General features: G+C 36.3%; 1 protein-coding gene across 4 annotated transcripts; it reads left to right on the top strand.

Moving 5' to 3' along the window:
• The first annotated feature begins 1,067 nt into the window (after nucleotides 1–1,067).
• Nucleotides 1,068–15,357, top strand: LOC103930506 (membrane-associated 30 kDa protein, chloroplastic). Of its 4 annotated transcripts, none has more exons than XM_009339849.2 (12): nucleotides 1,068–1,288; nucleotides 3,268–3,392; nucleotides 3,501–3,611; nucleotides 8,855–8,919; nucleotides 9,001–9,082; nucleotides 9,305–9,379; nucleotides 9,501–9,571; nucleotides 9,730–9,812; nucleotides 11,723–11,787; nucleotides 14,478–14,552; nucleotides 14,977–15,107; nucleotides 15,321–15,357. In XM_009339849.2, exons 1-11 carry the CDS (start codon nucleotides 1,150–1,152, stop codon nucleotides 15,091–15,093), a joined length of 1,008 nt encoding a protein of 335 aa, XP_009338124.2. In that variant the 5' UTR covers nucleotides 1,068–1,149; the 3' UTR covers nucleotides 15,094–15,107; nucleotides 15,321–15,357. The 4 variants fall into 4 exon arrangements, with proteins under 4 accessions (XP_009338124.2, XP_009338123.2, XP_009338122.2 ...); XM_009339848.2 differs by having other exon boundaries at nucleotides 15,295–15,357; XM_009339847.3 differs by having other exon boundaries at nucleotides 1,069–1,288; nucleotides 14,977–15,357.
• The last annotated feature ends 437 nt before the right edge of the window (nucleotides 15,358–15,794 follow it).

Below are 15,794 nucleotides of genomic sequence, written 5' to 3'. Positions count from 1 at the left end.
TTTTTTAATTATTTATACAATAGTTGATTTGATCATGTTAACTTGACATGAATAACCCACACATATACATAGACATATTAGGGTTAATATGTTAATATGAATAACCCACATATTTATACAATAGTTTTTTTTTGTTGTTCTTTATTATGAGTTTTTATTAATATGTTAGTCTAATCTTTGATTTTTTTTTTTAATTGATAGGTTACTACCGAATTTGCTTCTTTCATCTCAAAGCAATTTAAGTTAAGTATTCTTTCATCAAGCATCTTGATAAATATCTATTTTCAACCTCTCCAACAACACCTATGCAACACTCTTCAAAAACTAAACACTCTGAATATCCTCACTCAATGGAATAATGATCACCGCTTCAACATTACAATATCGAATTCAGTGTTTTAAAATCTGTGTGAAAAGATATTTCCGGCATATATCAATTCAACTAGATTGATGCGAACAAACAATCTAAGATAAACAAATGAGCACATAGGAAATACTATGAAGTTGGCACCAATTATTTCATGAAAACAGAAACACAATTTTTGAAGAATAAAAAATGAAATCATGTGTGACTAACCAAGTTAGTGGAGATGCTAATAAGAACTTCTTTTGTGCATTTGGGAAGGAAAAGGAGAGAGAAAAAGGAGAAGAAGAAAAATATGAACCAATTCATCTCATGGTGTATATTAATTAGCTGGAAAAATAATTATGATAGTTTTGAATATAAAAGAATGATAAATGATTATATTTAAAATTCGCCACATGCCGAGTTTTGAATGGATTGTAATGTCATTCAACAAAGTTTAGTGGCAAACCAAGCCCAACAAAAGTTTTTACCTATTTTCAGAGACTAGATGTATCGATATTCAATTTCAGAAATCATTTGTGATAAAAATCGTACAAAAATATTTTCCAAGCAAAAGTTACCAAAACCGGATAGATGGGCTTCACTGGACGGGCCTGGTTCAGAAGAAAACAGCGGGAACCATTTGCTGGTCATATGTAACGGCCCAGACCGCAGGAAAATCACAAGGCCAAAAAGAATTGAGAAAATAAAAGTGGTGATTGAGAAAGGGGGAGAAGTGATCATCATCTTGTTGAATCCTATCTATAAAATTTTGCAGCATTTCAACTGACTTCTCCCTCAGAATGGCCACAAAATCGCAGATATTTACAGGATTGACCATGGCGTCGACGCCTGCCTCTTCGTTCCTAGCTTCTTCTTCAAGCTCCAACAGTCTCTCCATGGTCAGAAAACCTCTCACGACTTCCTTCTTCAATGGCGGAGGTGTGTGCCTTTTGATTTACTCAAGTTTTCAGTGAATGGGTATCTTTTAGATTTCAATTGGACTTCCATATCTGCACGTTTGCTCTGTTTTTCACCTTGATTTGAATGCTTTGAGACTTGTTTATTGGTTGGTTGGGAATCCAAATAGTTGTATTGAGCTTAGTGGGGAGTGGGTTTTCTTTGCTTCTAAAGGCTGGCTTTCAGTGGGGAATGGGGAAACATTTCATGGAGAATTGAGTTTCTGTTTTCAAAGGTTCCATCTTGAACTTGTAGTGGGGAAATAGGGGAGATAATTAGATTTTGAGAAGACAATTGCGTTTGGTATTTGCTTTGGGCCTGTTTCGAAGTTATTTTAGAATAGCTGAAAGCCTTTTCCTGATAACCAAAAGCGCTTATGAACATGTGTGGCAGAGAAAAGCAAGAAGAAGCATCTAGGTGCCTTTTTATTTATTTAGTTATTTTTTTTCCGGAAGCACTTCATTTGATTATATATTTCAACGTTATTCTAATTGAAGCTCTTATGAAAAGAAGTGCTCTCTAGAGAAGCATTTCCAATTGGGGCCTTTCTATATTTGGCTTCCAGTTCTTTATACAGTATGTTCTTTTCATTAAGCGTCAATTGCTACTTCATTTAGTCTCACCCGGTACTCCTTGCATTGGGACATTGGGAAAGCGTTAGCTTCAACTGTTCAGAAATTTCTGTCTTAAAAAGGAGCTGGTTAGAAATTCTCAATTGAGACTCATGCAAGAACGAGATGAGGATGACATAGATATTCTTGCTCCATCTCAATTTCTCGTCAAGTCTTCAACGCGTGGGATTTGATGACGACATGAAGTAGCTAATTCTGATAAGAAAATACAAGCAGGCATGTATTTGTGCGCTTCTTTCATAGTAAAGTAAACATTTTATTAGCTACACCATTGTCGTGGAAACATCTGAAAAGTAGTTTATTTTAACAAGATATCTACAAAATTTTGGAACTAACCTTTATCCACTAGGGATTAGCTTAAAAGGGAGCTGTTACTGGCACCAAAAAAACAAAAAAATAAAAAACCTTCCTGCATTTCTCTATAGTGAAAAAGATGAGGGTGGGAGGAGTGCAAAATGACTATTCTGAAGTGCTATAACAATTCCCCAACATAAATGTAAAGGAGATATATTTTTTAATTTATGGTCAAGCTCAAAGAACGTGTACATAATTTATTTATCTTATAGAAAAACAATTACATTTCTTCAAGTCAAATGAGAATGATATTAAAGGATATAACATTCTATCTCTTCAAAAAGGATGTAAGGTTCTTTGAAATCCATTATGGCGTATTTCAGATAGCATAAGAAAAAACTATTTACAAAGGAAAACACTACCACTGCAAATCTCTGAGTCAAACAAGGTCCTATTTGCCAAAATCTTAACATGTGATTCTAGACAAAATACCTTTTGTCCAATTAAATCTGCTAGCTTGCATTTGGATGTGATTATGTCTCTCTCTACTGTGAACAGCTTGACGAAGTCTAAGAATATGCTAGGTTTAAAGTCTTACTTTTTATTGATTTCAAATTCATTCTTAATCCACAAGTTTTATTAACCTAAAAGCAAGTAAAAAAAATTACATCTAGATGCAAGTGCAATTGACTAAATTTCTGTTATCCCATTGAACTTTATTGTTGGGTTTATGTATGTCTGTTGTCATTGAGGATGTGTTTCTCTTGGTGAATTCCTGTTTGTTGTGTGCAACAAGATACATGAATTGCATACTATGAGTTAATGATATAAACATTACTTATGCATAGAAGTAAAAGGTGGACAACAATTAAGGTCTGTAAGCAATGCATTTTGCACACCCTGTTGTGGAGTTTCGCAATAACCTTGAACTCTAATCTTGTAGGTTTTGTTTTTGTTCTAGTATCTGTTCTACTAAACTTGCAAATTACCTAAAAATAGGTATTAGATATTGGCTTACATTTATTTTATTTTCAGTTGGGGCTCTAAAAGTTGAAGTGATTAGGGTTTCTCCTTCCAGTCGACCACGTTATTCTAGACAACGTGGGGGGGCTCTTGGTGCTCGTATGAACCTATTTGACCGGTTTGCTAGAGTTGTCAAGGTGATATCTTATGAATGATTACTGTATTCACATAATAAATAATAATGTGATGGTCTTATTATAACTGATTGTACCTTTTTCTTCTTACATTAATTCTTTTATTTGCAGTCATATGCAAATGCATTAGTAAGTACCTTTGAAGATCCTGAGAAAATCTTAGAGCAAGCAGTTCTTGAAATGAATGATGATTTGACAAAGATGCGTCAGGCCACAGCACAAGTAAGCCTCATGTTCCCAAAACTTTTACTTCTTTTCTTTGTTTTTTTTTTACTTCTTAATGCAATTGTTTTCAAAAAATCTCATGATCGACTCGTTTTTCTTTTCTTCTACAATATTTTATAATTGTCTTTTAGTTTTCATCTTCCCTATTTTGTTATAGATGACAAACTGAAACGGCAAGTATATCATCCATGAATAGCTACTGTGTTAGCTTTAGATATACTTTGGATATCTCATAATTTTCTCTTTTATACATTGTATAGAAACAGAAAACTTCCTCTGTAAGTTTTCCAATTGTCTTGAATGAATAAATCAGTTACACAGATGTGAATATATATAGCCTTAGCTGCCTTAGGCTAGTTACAAGAATACCCTCAACTACCTTAACTAATTTCAGTTACTAACATAACTAATTACATTTAGCTTTAACAAACTATTTACCAGTAACTATATTGGATGACTTGTCATTCTCCCTAATACACCCCTTCAAGCTAAAGGAGGAATCATAGAGGATTCCAATTGGAAGCTTGGAACACAGATAAGAGAATCTGCTTTTAGACAAAGATTTGGTGTGGAGATCAGCCAATTGGTCTTCACTGCAAACATAGTGGACTTTGATGAGATTTGCTAGTACTAACTCTTGGATGTAGTGATAGTCAATCTCAACATGCTTGGTTCGAGCATGAAAAATAGGATTAGATGGTAAAGAGATTGCTTAGATATTATCACACCATAGTGTAGGCAGTGTAGGTAGAGGGAAATGAAGATCTTTGAGAATTTTGCAGACCCAAGTGAGTTCTGCAGCAGTATGTGCTAAAGAATGATATTCAGCTTCTGTAGAGGAACAAGCAACAGTGCTTTGTTTCTTTGCATTCCAACTGATGAGATTAGAGCCAAGAAGTACATAATATCCACTGGTGGACCGCCTATCAAATGTTCAGCCAGTGCAATCAGCATCATAGTGTGCTGAAAGATTGATAGGACCTTTAGTGAACCATAAACCATGGGAAATAGAACCTTTAAGAAATTTGAGGACCCTTTTTGCTGCTTGAAGATGTTGTTCTCTTGGAGCATGCATAAATTGACATCTGATTGATAGCAAATGCAAGATCCAGTTGAGTCCAAGTGAGATATTGTAACCCACCAACTATAGAGCGATATTCAGTGGGATTTGATAAGAGAGGCCCACTGTGATCCAGTTTCTTAGAACCGAGAGGAGTGCAACAAGGTTTTGCACCCTCCATATTTGTTTTCTTAAGGAGATCAAGTAAGTACTTGGGCTGATGTAGAAAGAGTCCTTTGTTAGATCGGTGTACTTCCAATCCCAAGAAATAGTGTAAAGGATCAAGATCTTTCACTGGAAACTGAGTGCTAAGTTGTTGTATAAATTGTTGACAGAGTTGAGAGTTGGGTTGGGTCCAGTGATTAAGATATCATCCACATAAACAAGGACAATGACCAACTGAGGTCCATTAAGGACAAAAAAGAAGCATCAGATTGGGATTGGTGAAACCCAAGTGTATGAAGGGCTTGAAACAATTTATCAAACCAAGCTCGAGGAGCTTGTTTAAGACCATATAAGGATTTCTTCAGCTTGCAAACAAAACTGGGAGAGTTAGGATCAATAAAACCAGGAGGTTGTTGCATGTAAACATCCTCCTTTAAATCTACATGAAGAAATGCATTGCTAATGTCTAATTGGTTCAAAAACCAATTATATTGGACAACAAGTGTAAGGAGAATCCGAATGGTAACTGGTTTAACAACAGGATTGAAGGTTTCTTGAAAATCAACTACTTGCTAATGAAAGCCCTTTGCCACCAAACGGGCTTTGTGTCTGGTTCCATTAGGATTTTTCTTGACCCGGAACACCCATTTACAACCAACTACATTCTGAGAAGGATGAGATGGAACAAGAGACCAAGTGCCTGTGGTTATTAAAGCATTATATTCAGCTTGCATTGCAGCTCTCCAATGAGCATGCTTTGATGCTTGCAAATAAGTACTGGGAACAAATTCAAGATCAACTGGAAGTGGATGTTTCGTTGCTGCATAAGCTCTAGACTTGTATATTCCAGCCTTAGATCTTGTAATCATAGGATGTGTATTCCCATAAATAGGTGGATGACTTGTCTGAATAGGCATTAGGGAGGATTCTCTGAGAGAGACAAAACTGGAAGAACTGTGAGAATTATCCACTGACTGATTGCATGAAGGATTCTCAATTGAAGTTGAGATCTGAGTGATAGGATTAGGTACAGAAGTACACTGTGGTTCTGAAGAGTTACTAGCTGTAGGGGAACTTGAGAAGTGTTTGCTGAAGTGAAGGTCCAAAGATGGAGAATATTCTGAAGATGAATTCTCTGAATTGGAACTGTGGAGCTGCAGTGACTTAAATGGATAAGATTTTTCCATCAAAGACAACATGTCTCGATATGTAGATTCTATTTGTCATGGGATCAAGACACCTATAGCCTTTATGTTGAAGACTATATCCCAAAAACACACAACTTTTGCTTTTAGCATCCAATTTGCTATGAATGTAAGGTTTAAGCCATGGATAACATTAACAGCCAAAGACTTTCAGTTTAGAGTAATCTGGGTGTTGGTTGAAGAGAAGTTCCCAAGGTGACTTTGTAAGACTAGAAATAGGAAGTCTATCAATAAGATATATTGTAGTGGAGAATGCTTCAACCCAGAAAACTTGAGAAACATGAGAGGCAACAAGTAATGTTCGAGCTGTCTCAACAAGATGTCTATGCTTTCTCTCTGCACAACCATTTTGTTCAGGAGTATGTGGACAACTAAACTGATGAAATATACCATGTGCACTAAGAAATGAAGCAAGAGCGTGACTAGTGAATTCACCCCCTGAATCTGAATGCAGAATCTTGATTTTATTTCCACTGAAGTTTTCTACATAGTTTTTGAAAGTAACAAATGTAGAAAATACATCGGACTTGGACTTCAATGGAAAAAACCAACTATATTTGCTAAGGTCATCAACAAGAAGTAGGTAATACTTGAAACCACTATTAGATGTGACAGAGGTAGGTCCCCACAACTCACAATGCAGAATTTGGAGACTTTGAGTTGTTGATGAAGAAGCCACTCCAAAAGGAAGCTTGTAGTTCTTAGCAAGTGCACAATCTAAGCAGAAAAAATCAACAGTCTTCTTGCCTTGCAGTGCAAGATTATTGGTAGATATGACCCTTCTAAAAATTGAGGAGGAAGGATGTCCTAAGCGTTTGTGCCATACTGTGATAGGTGCTTTGATGCTGAGAAAAGTTGAAGGTGGAGAAGTATGAGAATTGGTGGAACCTTGTAGAGGATAGAAACCATCCCTAACAAGTCATTGTAAAAGCATCTTCCCCGAAATGCGATGCTTGACAGTGGATCTCTAAGGGTCAAGAGTCAATGAACAGTTATTATCCTTAAGAAATTGATAAGCAGACAAGAGATTATGTTTCATGAAAGGAACATGTCAAACATTTCTGAGCTTAAAGGAATTATGAGGAGTGTGCAGAGATGATGAACCAATATTATAGATAGATAATCCTTTACCATCTCCAATGTACACTTTGTCCTCTCCAGTGTAGGGAGTAGGAGAAGAAATATTGGCTACATCATTGGTGATGTGGGAAGTGGCGCCATAATCAATTAACCAAGGCTGAGAGGGTTTGGTTGAATGATGCACACACATAGCAGCAAGTTTGGCTGGAGGAATTCGACCATAGATGTCCGGATTCATACGATTAAAGCAGTCAATTGCCTCATGACTGGTAGAACCACAGATCTGATGAGGAACTTTGAAAGTGGAAGAACCTTGGTAATTGCGAGAGCCTTGATAATTTCGATTTCCACGATTGTTGGTGAAAGTACCGCGATTATTGTGAAAATTGCGATTGCTGCGATTTGAGGAGAAATTACCTTGAAGTGGCTTACCCTGATTTGAGTTAAACCAAGAAGCAGAATGAAGTGGTTGGTTCTGAGCAGCAAAAGCAGATGGAGTAGGAAGCAAGGGAGGCTGAGATTGCACTGAGAAGGCTTGAAGGGGCTTAGTTGCAGAGGAGGAAATAAGAGTCTTGCGGCGAGCCATAGACAACTCTTTGGTGAGTAAGAGACCATGGAGTTCATCAAGGGATGTAGAAGATAACCGCAACATGATGGAATCAATAAAGGACTCGAATTCATCAGGCAATCCATGTAGTGTGGCAGCAATTAGGTCACGATCGGACACTGAAGCACCAGCAACTTGCAAGGAGCAATTTCCTTGATTTGTTGAAGATACTCAGAGATGGACTGAGATCCTTTTTGAATTGATTGAAATTGCGATCGCAATTGGTGAATGTGAGCCTCCGAAACTCCACCAAAGCGCTGTTCAAGCTTCACCCAGAGCTCGCGAGAAGAGGAAACCCCAACCTTGAACGGAGTGATCTCTTCTGATAGGGTAGAATTAAGCCAAATCAAGAGATTGAGATCCTTTTCATACCAATCCTCGAAGGCAGGGTTCATCGAGCGATCAAGCAAGAATGGCGAAGGACAAATCTTAGTGCTATCAATGATACCAAGAAGTTTGTATTGCCTGAAAGTTGGAGCAAAGAGTGCTCGCCATGGCAGATAGTTGGATCTTTTCAGCTTGATTGGCACCATACTGCCGATGTTGTGAATCGTAAGAGAGGTATACGAATTCAGAGGACTTGGATTAGAAGAAGAATTAGGGTTTTGGACCGAAGGGGAGATGATCGGAGAAGACGATCCAATTGGTGGCGATTAAAATTGAGCAGCCATATCTTGCAGAGATCAAGATTCAAGAGAGATCGGAGATGAAAAATCGAAGAATCAGAGAGAAGAAAGCAAGAATCGATCAATTTGACGAGCGGAAGAGAGGTCGGTGCTATGAAGTAGAATGGCGAGATACCATATAGAAACAGAAAAACTTCCTCTCTAAGTTTTCCAATTGTATTGAATGAATAAATCAGTTACACAGATGTGAATATATATAGCCTTTGCTGCCTTAGACTAGTTACAAGAATACCTACCTTAACTAATTACAGTTACTAACATTACTAATTACATTTAACTTTAACAAACAATTTAACAGTAACTGTATTGGATGATTTGTCATTCTCCCTAATACATTGCTTGTGTTTAATTTTTTAAATGGTCTCGATTTTACGCTTTAATGTTCATCTAGCATTGATCATGCCTATTCTCTGTCTTTTCCTCTTTCTCATGTGAAGGTGTTGGCATCTCAAAAGCGGATGGAGAATAAGTACAAAGCTGCTGCACAAGCTTCTGAGGACTGGTAATGTGGATCGGGTTGATATCTTATTGTCTCAAATAAAGCAGCAAGTAATTGTTAAAATCCTGGTGTATGTTACTATAGGTACCGCAAAGCACAATTAGCTCTTCAAAAAGGAGAGGAGGATCTTGCACGTGAAGCTTTGAAGAGGCGTAAATCTTTTGCTGTAAGTTTATTATGCTTCTACTATTTTTTTTGGTTATTTTATATTAGTATTTCTAGTTTTGAGAAATGTGTATCATTATTAAGGAAAACTTCTATTTTGTGTGTTTAGGAAAATTGAGCTCACGCCATCAATTAAAAAATTACCTTGTTATTCACAAGCTAGTTTTCTCTCATCGTGAGGCTGCCAAAGTTTCATTGCATTATTGTCTTTGTATGTTTTCAGGATAATGCTAGTACTTTGAAATCTCAACTTGATCAACAAAAAGCTGTTGTTGATAATCTTGTGTCTAATACACGGGTAAGCGAATTTAAATTATTTTGCTCATAGTGAGGTCATCAATGGCTACCTAAATTACATTTGTTTTGACTTTTTGTGTAGAAAAATCCATCAATTATTCTATGAAATCTATTTTGTGTAGCTTTTAGAGAGCAAGATACAGGAGGCAAGGTCGAAAAAAGATACCCTCAAAGCACGTGCTCAGTCTGCAAAGTTAGTTTATTCTATCATTCTCACTTTCCTTTCTTACCAAGTCTGTTATCTTTTTGTTTTATTTATTTATTTAATTAAATTTTAGTTCAATTTCTGGGTCAATAGAGTCTGGTATCCCCTTAGCGTTGCTGGTAATTGCTGCTATGCTGTTGCTTCAGGACTGCAACTAAAGTGAGTGAGATGGTGGGGAATGTCAATACAAGTAGTGCTCTTTCAGCTTTTGATAAGATGGAAGAGAAAGGTGAGGCGGCTGTCAATTATGGAAATAGTTTATGATTTATTGAAGCTCCATTCTGCATTTCCATTTGATGCTGATCTTCGTTTCGCCCGAGGAAATCTTTGGATGCCCAAAGTCAACCAGCTCTAAAATGGCTGCTAAATCAGAAAAATATAATTTCAAAATGAACTGATTTGCGTATGGAATTCCTTTCTGGACTCTAGTTGACTTAAATATTTGAGGGTACAGTCTGCTTAAAATATATTGAGAGAAAGTTCATCACATTGTACTTTTATATGTGCTCAGCGTTCGTGTGCCCAATCCCTGATTGGTAAGCATGTGATATGTCAAATTTAAAATAGTTGATCATTCGCATTGTTGGGTTTTGACAGCCCATGATGAGTTGTCGTAAGTCTATTAGGAATTATAGTCTTAGACTATTAAATTGTTTACCCAATTGGAGTTGTTTTCTCAACTGGAGTTGGTTTCTCAATTGGAGAAGGATTCGTAACTAGATTTCCAATTAGGATTAGTAATCCTTATTGAAGAAGACCTTTATTATGTCTATATAAAGGAGCTATTGCACTAGTTTTGAATTGGAGCAAAACAATCAGTTGTATACCACTCTAGGAGTTAAGAGTTAGAGTATATTGTGAGGAAAAAGTGTGTGTGAGAGAGAAGAAAAGAGATAAAGAGTATTTCTTGCTCTTGTTCTTTCGTCAAGTCTTAATCCTAGAGGCTTGGCAAGGTTATTTGTTGTACTCATTATTGACACAGTGAAAATTAGTTGTTGCTGCCCCATGTAAATTTTTGGTGTTATTTATTTGATTATTTTGTTTTCGATTTTGAATTTGTTCTATTTTTTCCATTCGTAAACGAGATATTCACAACACACATTCATAAAAAGAATTTCCTGGTTGCTAATCAGTGTTACAACTTACAAGTACCAAAAGATTGTTTGGATTTTAGAAAAAAATCATTGTTTCGTATATTTTACAGCCTCCCAGTCGCCTGATTGAGCATGTTAGATGTATGTTTCCTGGTAAATATGTAAGATTAGAGACGAAATCAGACTTTGTCATCAACAGGAGTTGTCCAGAGGTACAACGTCTGATTGAATGTAAGAACTAGAGATTGTTCATCTCTTCCTTCAAATTGGGATGAAGTGATGTTGGACGACGAAATCAGACTTTGTCATCAACAGGAGTTGTCCAGAGGTACAAAGTCTGATTGTATGTAAGAACTAGAGATTGTTCATCTCTTCCTTCAAAATTGGGATGAAGAGATGTTGGACGATGGTGTGAACTTTGCCTAATATTTGTAAACAGAAAAAGAAATCGGCCTGGTATTTGTATGTGATTACGATCTTTCTGATCCTGGCCTATGTTTGTTCTTTCACCAGTAGTAGCACTGTGCAAAATTCTGAGAGTTTTGCTCTTCCCAATTTGCCAATCCCTTTTGATCCATTTCATGTCTTTTTGCATTTACCAAGGGTGCTTATTTCTACCCTCTACAGTGCAAGAATTTCTGTTACTGTAATTGCATTGTGGCCTTGCTGCTTCCACCTAGAAAATGATTTTCTTGATAGTCAGTTTTAGCACATCTTTTTTCTGTTGTTAGTATACAAAGAAAACCACGAATATGTGAGTAAAGTCATTTTCAGCTATCAGCAACTTTGATTCAGTTAATTAATTAAATGAAGGAGTATCCTTCCTGCCTTGGCTTGAGATTATCAGCCATGTTCCTGTCATTATGGATGTTTTCTGTATATAACTTCCGTTGCACAAAGTTGATTGACTTCTAGTCACATTGTTGCGCACGTTACATGTTGATTGTCTATCTTTGATCACACACACACACACACAACCATACATTAATTTATATGGATTTTTATCAAGTATATTAATTAATCTATTCCTTTTTCATCTGAATAGTCTTAGCAATGGAATCCCAAGCAGAAGCTCTTGGTCAGTTAACTACAGATGATCTGGAAGGAAAGGTAACACTTTTATCTTGCTTATTTAGGCACCATGCCATGTTAGATCTTGTGTTTCTACAACTCTATATGATCTTCAAATTGATAAGAACAGGGGAGGAAGGGAGGATAAAATCCAGAACATAGTTCAAAAATTTGACGTGGAAACAAGTCAAAGAATGAGCTCAATGAACTGTTTTAAGTAGTGGCAAAATTTCTGTCATTTTAGTAGAGCTCCCATCTTATTAGTGGTTGGAATTTCTTTACGGACGTAAATGCGCACTTGAGTAACATGAATACCCTACATATCCTACATACTATTTACCTGTATTATTTGGTGGTTGTAATTTCTTCATGGACTTAAATACATACTAAAGCAACATGGATGTCATGCATACCCTACATACTAATGTTTAGATGTTCGCTACATTTAAGTTTAGAGAGTGCTCAAAGCAATTGTTCGAAACTATTGCAGGTGGCATTACCATTCAAGTGTTGATAGACAAAATTACAATGATTTTCGTTTGGCTGATATTCTTTAAATGGAAGGCTTGTCAGTTTATTAAGTTCATATATTTGTCTGGGCCATTTTCTATCTGGTTACAGGATGAATTAGGTCATTATCATGGTATAAAACCTTTGTTTTCTTCTGTTTTCCAAAATCTCTTCTATTATGCTTGTGCTTGCTTTGGCTGTACATGAGAATTAACTGGTAAGGAAGTTGTTAAAAGTGCGACTTTAGTTTAGAGTGTTGCCTCTCTTAGCCATTAGTTTAAACGTTTGGGCTATTGGGGATTTCTTAATTGTCCATGTCTAAAAGGTGTTCGACTGTTTGATATCCGTTTTAGGCTTTTAGCCATTAAATGAAAATGAAAATTTTGAATTTTATGCAACCTTCCCATTCCTCTAAATTCTCCCTCTTGTTTGTTTTGATTATGAACCTAGAAACTAGAATAAATTTTCAAATCCAGATCAGAGTTGCCAAAGATTGAAGAATAATAATAATAATGATAATAATAAAAAACTTTAGAGAGGTGATTAAGTTATTCTTCTTTATTTGTTTTTTTTTTTTTTCGCTTTTTATGTTCAAACAGATGTATCAAACCACACGAAAATGAGAAGGCCACAATCCAGTAACTTCATTGATCAAACTACGGAGAACTCATTAGTGTGTAAAGGACAATGGCATGAAGGTGCACTGACATTAACGGTTGGAACAGTTATTATCAATCGTAATAAGGTGGTGTTCTTGGATATTGTGGGTGAACTTGCTAGGACTTTGGGGTCGATTTTGGTTCAGGACCTAAGTTTTGGCCATTGTTGGTCAGAGTTTTGGTCTCCATTGTTTTTTGTACATGCTCAGCTGAAAGATGTTCAGATATATAGAATGGAAAGCGGGTTTTGTAGTGTTTTTCAAGAAGAAACCAAAATTTCGTTTGGATCTATATTGTTAATGGCATGGTCTTCTCATTGTCTCTCCTAGAGGTCAACTTAGAAACCTCGGAGAGATTTCACTTTGCAGCAGAATAGAGTAGAGTGGAGAATGCAGTGGGACTGCCAGTAGAGAGCAGTGGTTTCTTCTCCATTGTAAATTGCATTTTAAAATCTAAGTAGTCCATTGCATCTAATGGTTAGGTAAGTCATGCACAATTTAAACATTTGCAAAAGAGAAATCCTGTTGAACTACCCAGAGAACGTGGCCCTCATGGGAACCACTATATATTATATGGTGTTTATAAGTGGCATCCTGTACAGTTCCTTTACAACAAAAGTATGAGGAGTTCGATTGATATATGCTTGTGAATCAACGTCAATGGTCAAACCAAAGTGGAAGATTTACGATGTTTGGCTTGTAAATGTTTCTATTGTGCATCTACATTGCTCATTCTTGGGACACAATTGACAATGTTGTAGTGTTTCTGCAATAAGGGGAACATGGATAGCGTCTCACTTAATTTTATTGGGATGTATGCATGATCTCTCTGGCCTGGCAGTAGTAATGTAGCAATAGCGATGCGTTGTTGGAAAGAGGGATGTTTGGCATTACGAGAGAACCGGGAGGGACACTAATGGGAGATTACATCAGGACTCTTTCCAGCTTGTTTTGCTGATTTCATTTTTATCCAGATCCTGTTAACTCTTTCAATTACACGTACATGTACCCACATGGATTCACACACATTAGCTAGGAAGTTTTATTCACGTAGATACCCATGAGAACACAGTTATAAACTATAACATATCATAAATGATCTTAGAAAAGAGGATTAATTGGTTCTTTGTTTTTTAACTTTTCCAGTAGTTCTTGATATAGAAGCTGAGTACAACTAATTGCCAATAGAAATTAAAGATTGATAGTTTCCTTTGGACAATTCAAAATTTGAATCATTGATTCAATGTTGATTGTATATTTCTTCAGCTCTTGTTTGTAAATGTAAACATAGAAGGATTGGATCCTCATGTTTGACAAATGTTCTGCAAACCAGCTACATTATTCCAATTGTACCTTAACTATATAATCTATATGGAAATGAGCTTCTCTCCCAGCAAAGAAACTTACCCATTTTGAAGTGATAATTTAAGATGATTATTTTGCACACATACTATATCTGCCTAAGGGATAATACTGAGGATATTATTTATTCATGCTTTTGATTTTTTTCCCTTTTGAAAATTGATTTCTTACCATTTCCTAACCTACACCAAAATTGCAGTTTGCGTTGCTAGAGGGCTCTTCAGTTGACGATGATCTTGCAAACTTGAAGAAAGAATTATCTGGTAGTTCAAAGGTATGGTTATTGACCAGGACATTTATATATTCACGAGATCGTGCATCCAAGTTTCCGCTGATATATTCCCGTGAACTAGATTCTTAACCTTAAGGTTTCTGCCCCATTATTTGTTACATTTTAGGTATCTAATTTTCTTGTAATTCCATCATACTCAATTGGGTTGACCAAAGAAGCATTAAGAGGAATCGTGCGGTCTATTTATATGGGTTGCTATGGTGGTTCTTTTGTTTATTGTGTTGTTTGGTACCAAAATGGAGAATAAATAATCGGAAACGGCTTTGTCCATAATCTAGTGCTCCTCCACTCATTGCTGTTCATTGTTCCCTTTGTTCAAAAATTCATAACGAGATGAATTCCAACCATGTGTCCTAATGGCTCTCAACTGCTAGGTTTGTTGACGTTTTTTCCCTCTATCCTACAGAAAGGAGAGCTCCCGCCTGGAAGAACAGCCGCTCCCAGTAACAAGGCATATCCATTTCGAGATTCTGAAATTGAGATGGAGCTTAATGAGTTGAGAAGAAAAGCCAAGGACTTCTAAGATTTTCTCTGCAGGTACCAATATTGGAATTCTTTAAACGCAAATATGAAGTTGGTTTTACTTTGAGAACTGGTTAGCATTTATATAGGCAGAAATGACGAAAGATTAACGCTGTATAGCTAGAGATCGAACCCAAATCAGAGTGCTTCATTGTCACAGTATGTGCCGTTTTCATGCTCTTGTAATTCAACTCTGCTGCAGCAAAGCCAGTTTTCTGGATAATGCAGGTGGAACAACCTGTTAATGTACAGGTTATGGATTAAATGCGTGTCTTTTGTGTTTGCTAGGCTCATCTCATCATCTCATCATCTCATGGTCTTTTGAGATTTATGGGGGGTTTTAACTTTAATTTGTAAGCCTTTAATTCTAGTTGTTTTTTGATCAATGATAATAGTCAGACTTTAATTTGTAAGAGTTTTTTTGGAAGTGCTTTTGAAATGCTTAAGGCACTTCTGGTGAAATTTATTTTGGAACAAATCTTTAGTAAAAATGTAAGTGAATCATGGAAAAGGCACTTAAAGTGCTTACTGCAAGTACTTAAAATGATTTTTGCAGGAAGCATTGTAAGTGCTTTTAGAACCCAAAAACATTTTCGCTAAAAGAATGTTCGGTCATTTTAAAAACGCTTCCAAATGAATCCCAAGTCTTTTGAGATCTATGAGAAACCAGAGCGCTTCATGGATGGAGATGTTAAATTTCAT

This window comes from the organism of the source record quoted next, unplaced genomic scaffold (genome assembly GCF_019419815.1).
Source record: "Pyrus x bretschneideri cultivar Hongxiangsu unplaced genomic scaffold, Pyrus_bretschneideri_v1 Contig95, whole genome shotgun sequence".
Lineage (NCBI taxonomy): Eukaryota > Viridiplantae > Streptophyta > Magnoliopsida > Rosales > Rosaceae > Pyrus > Pyrus x bretschneideri.
Note: the sequence above shows the minus strand (reverse complement) of the source record. Positions and strands in the feature narration are given on the sequence as shown.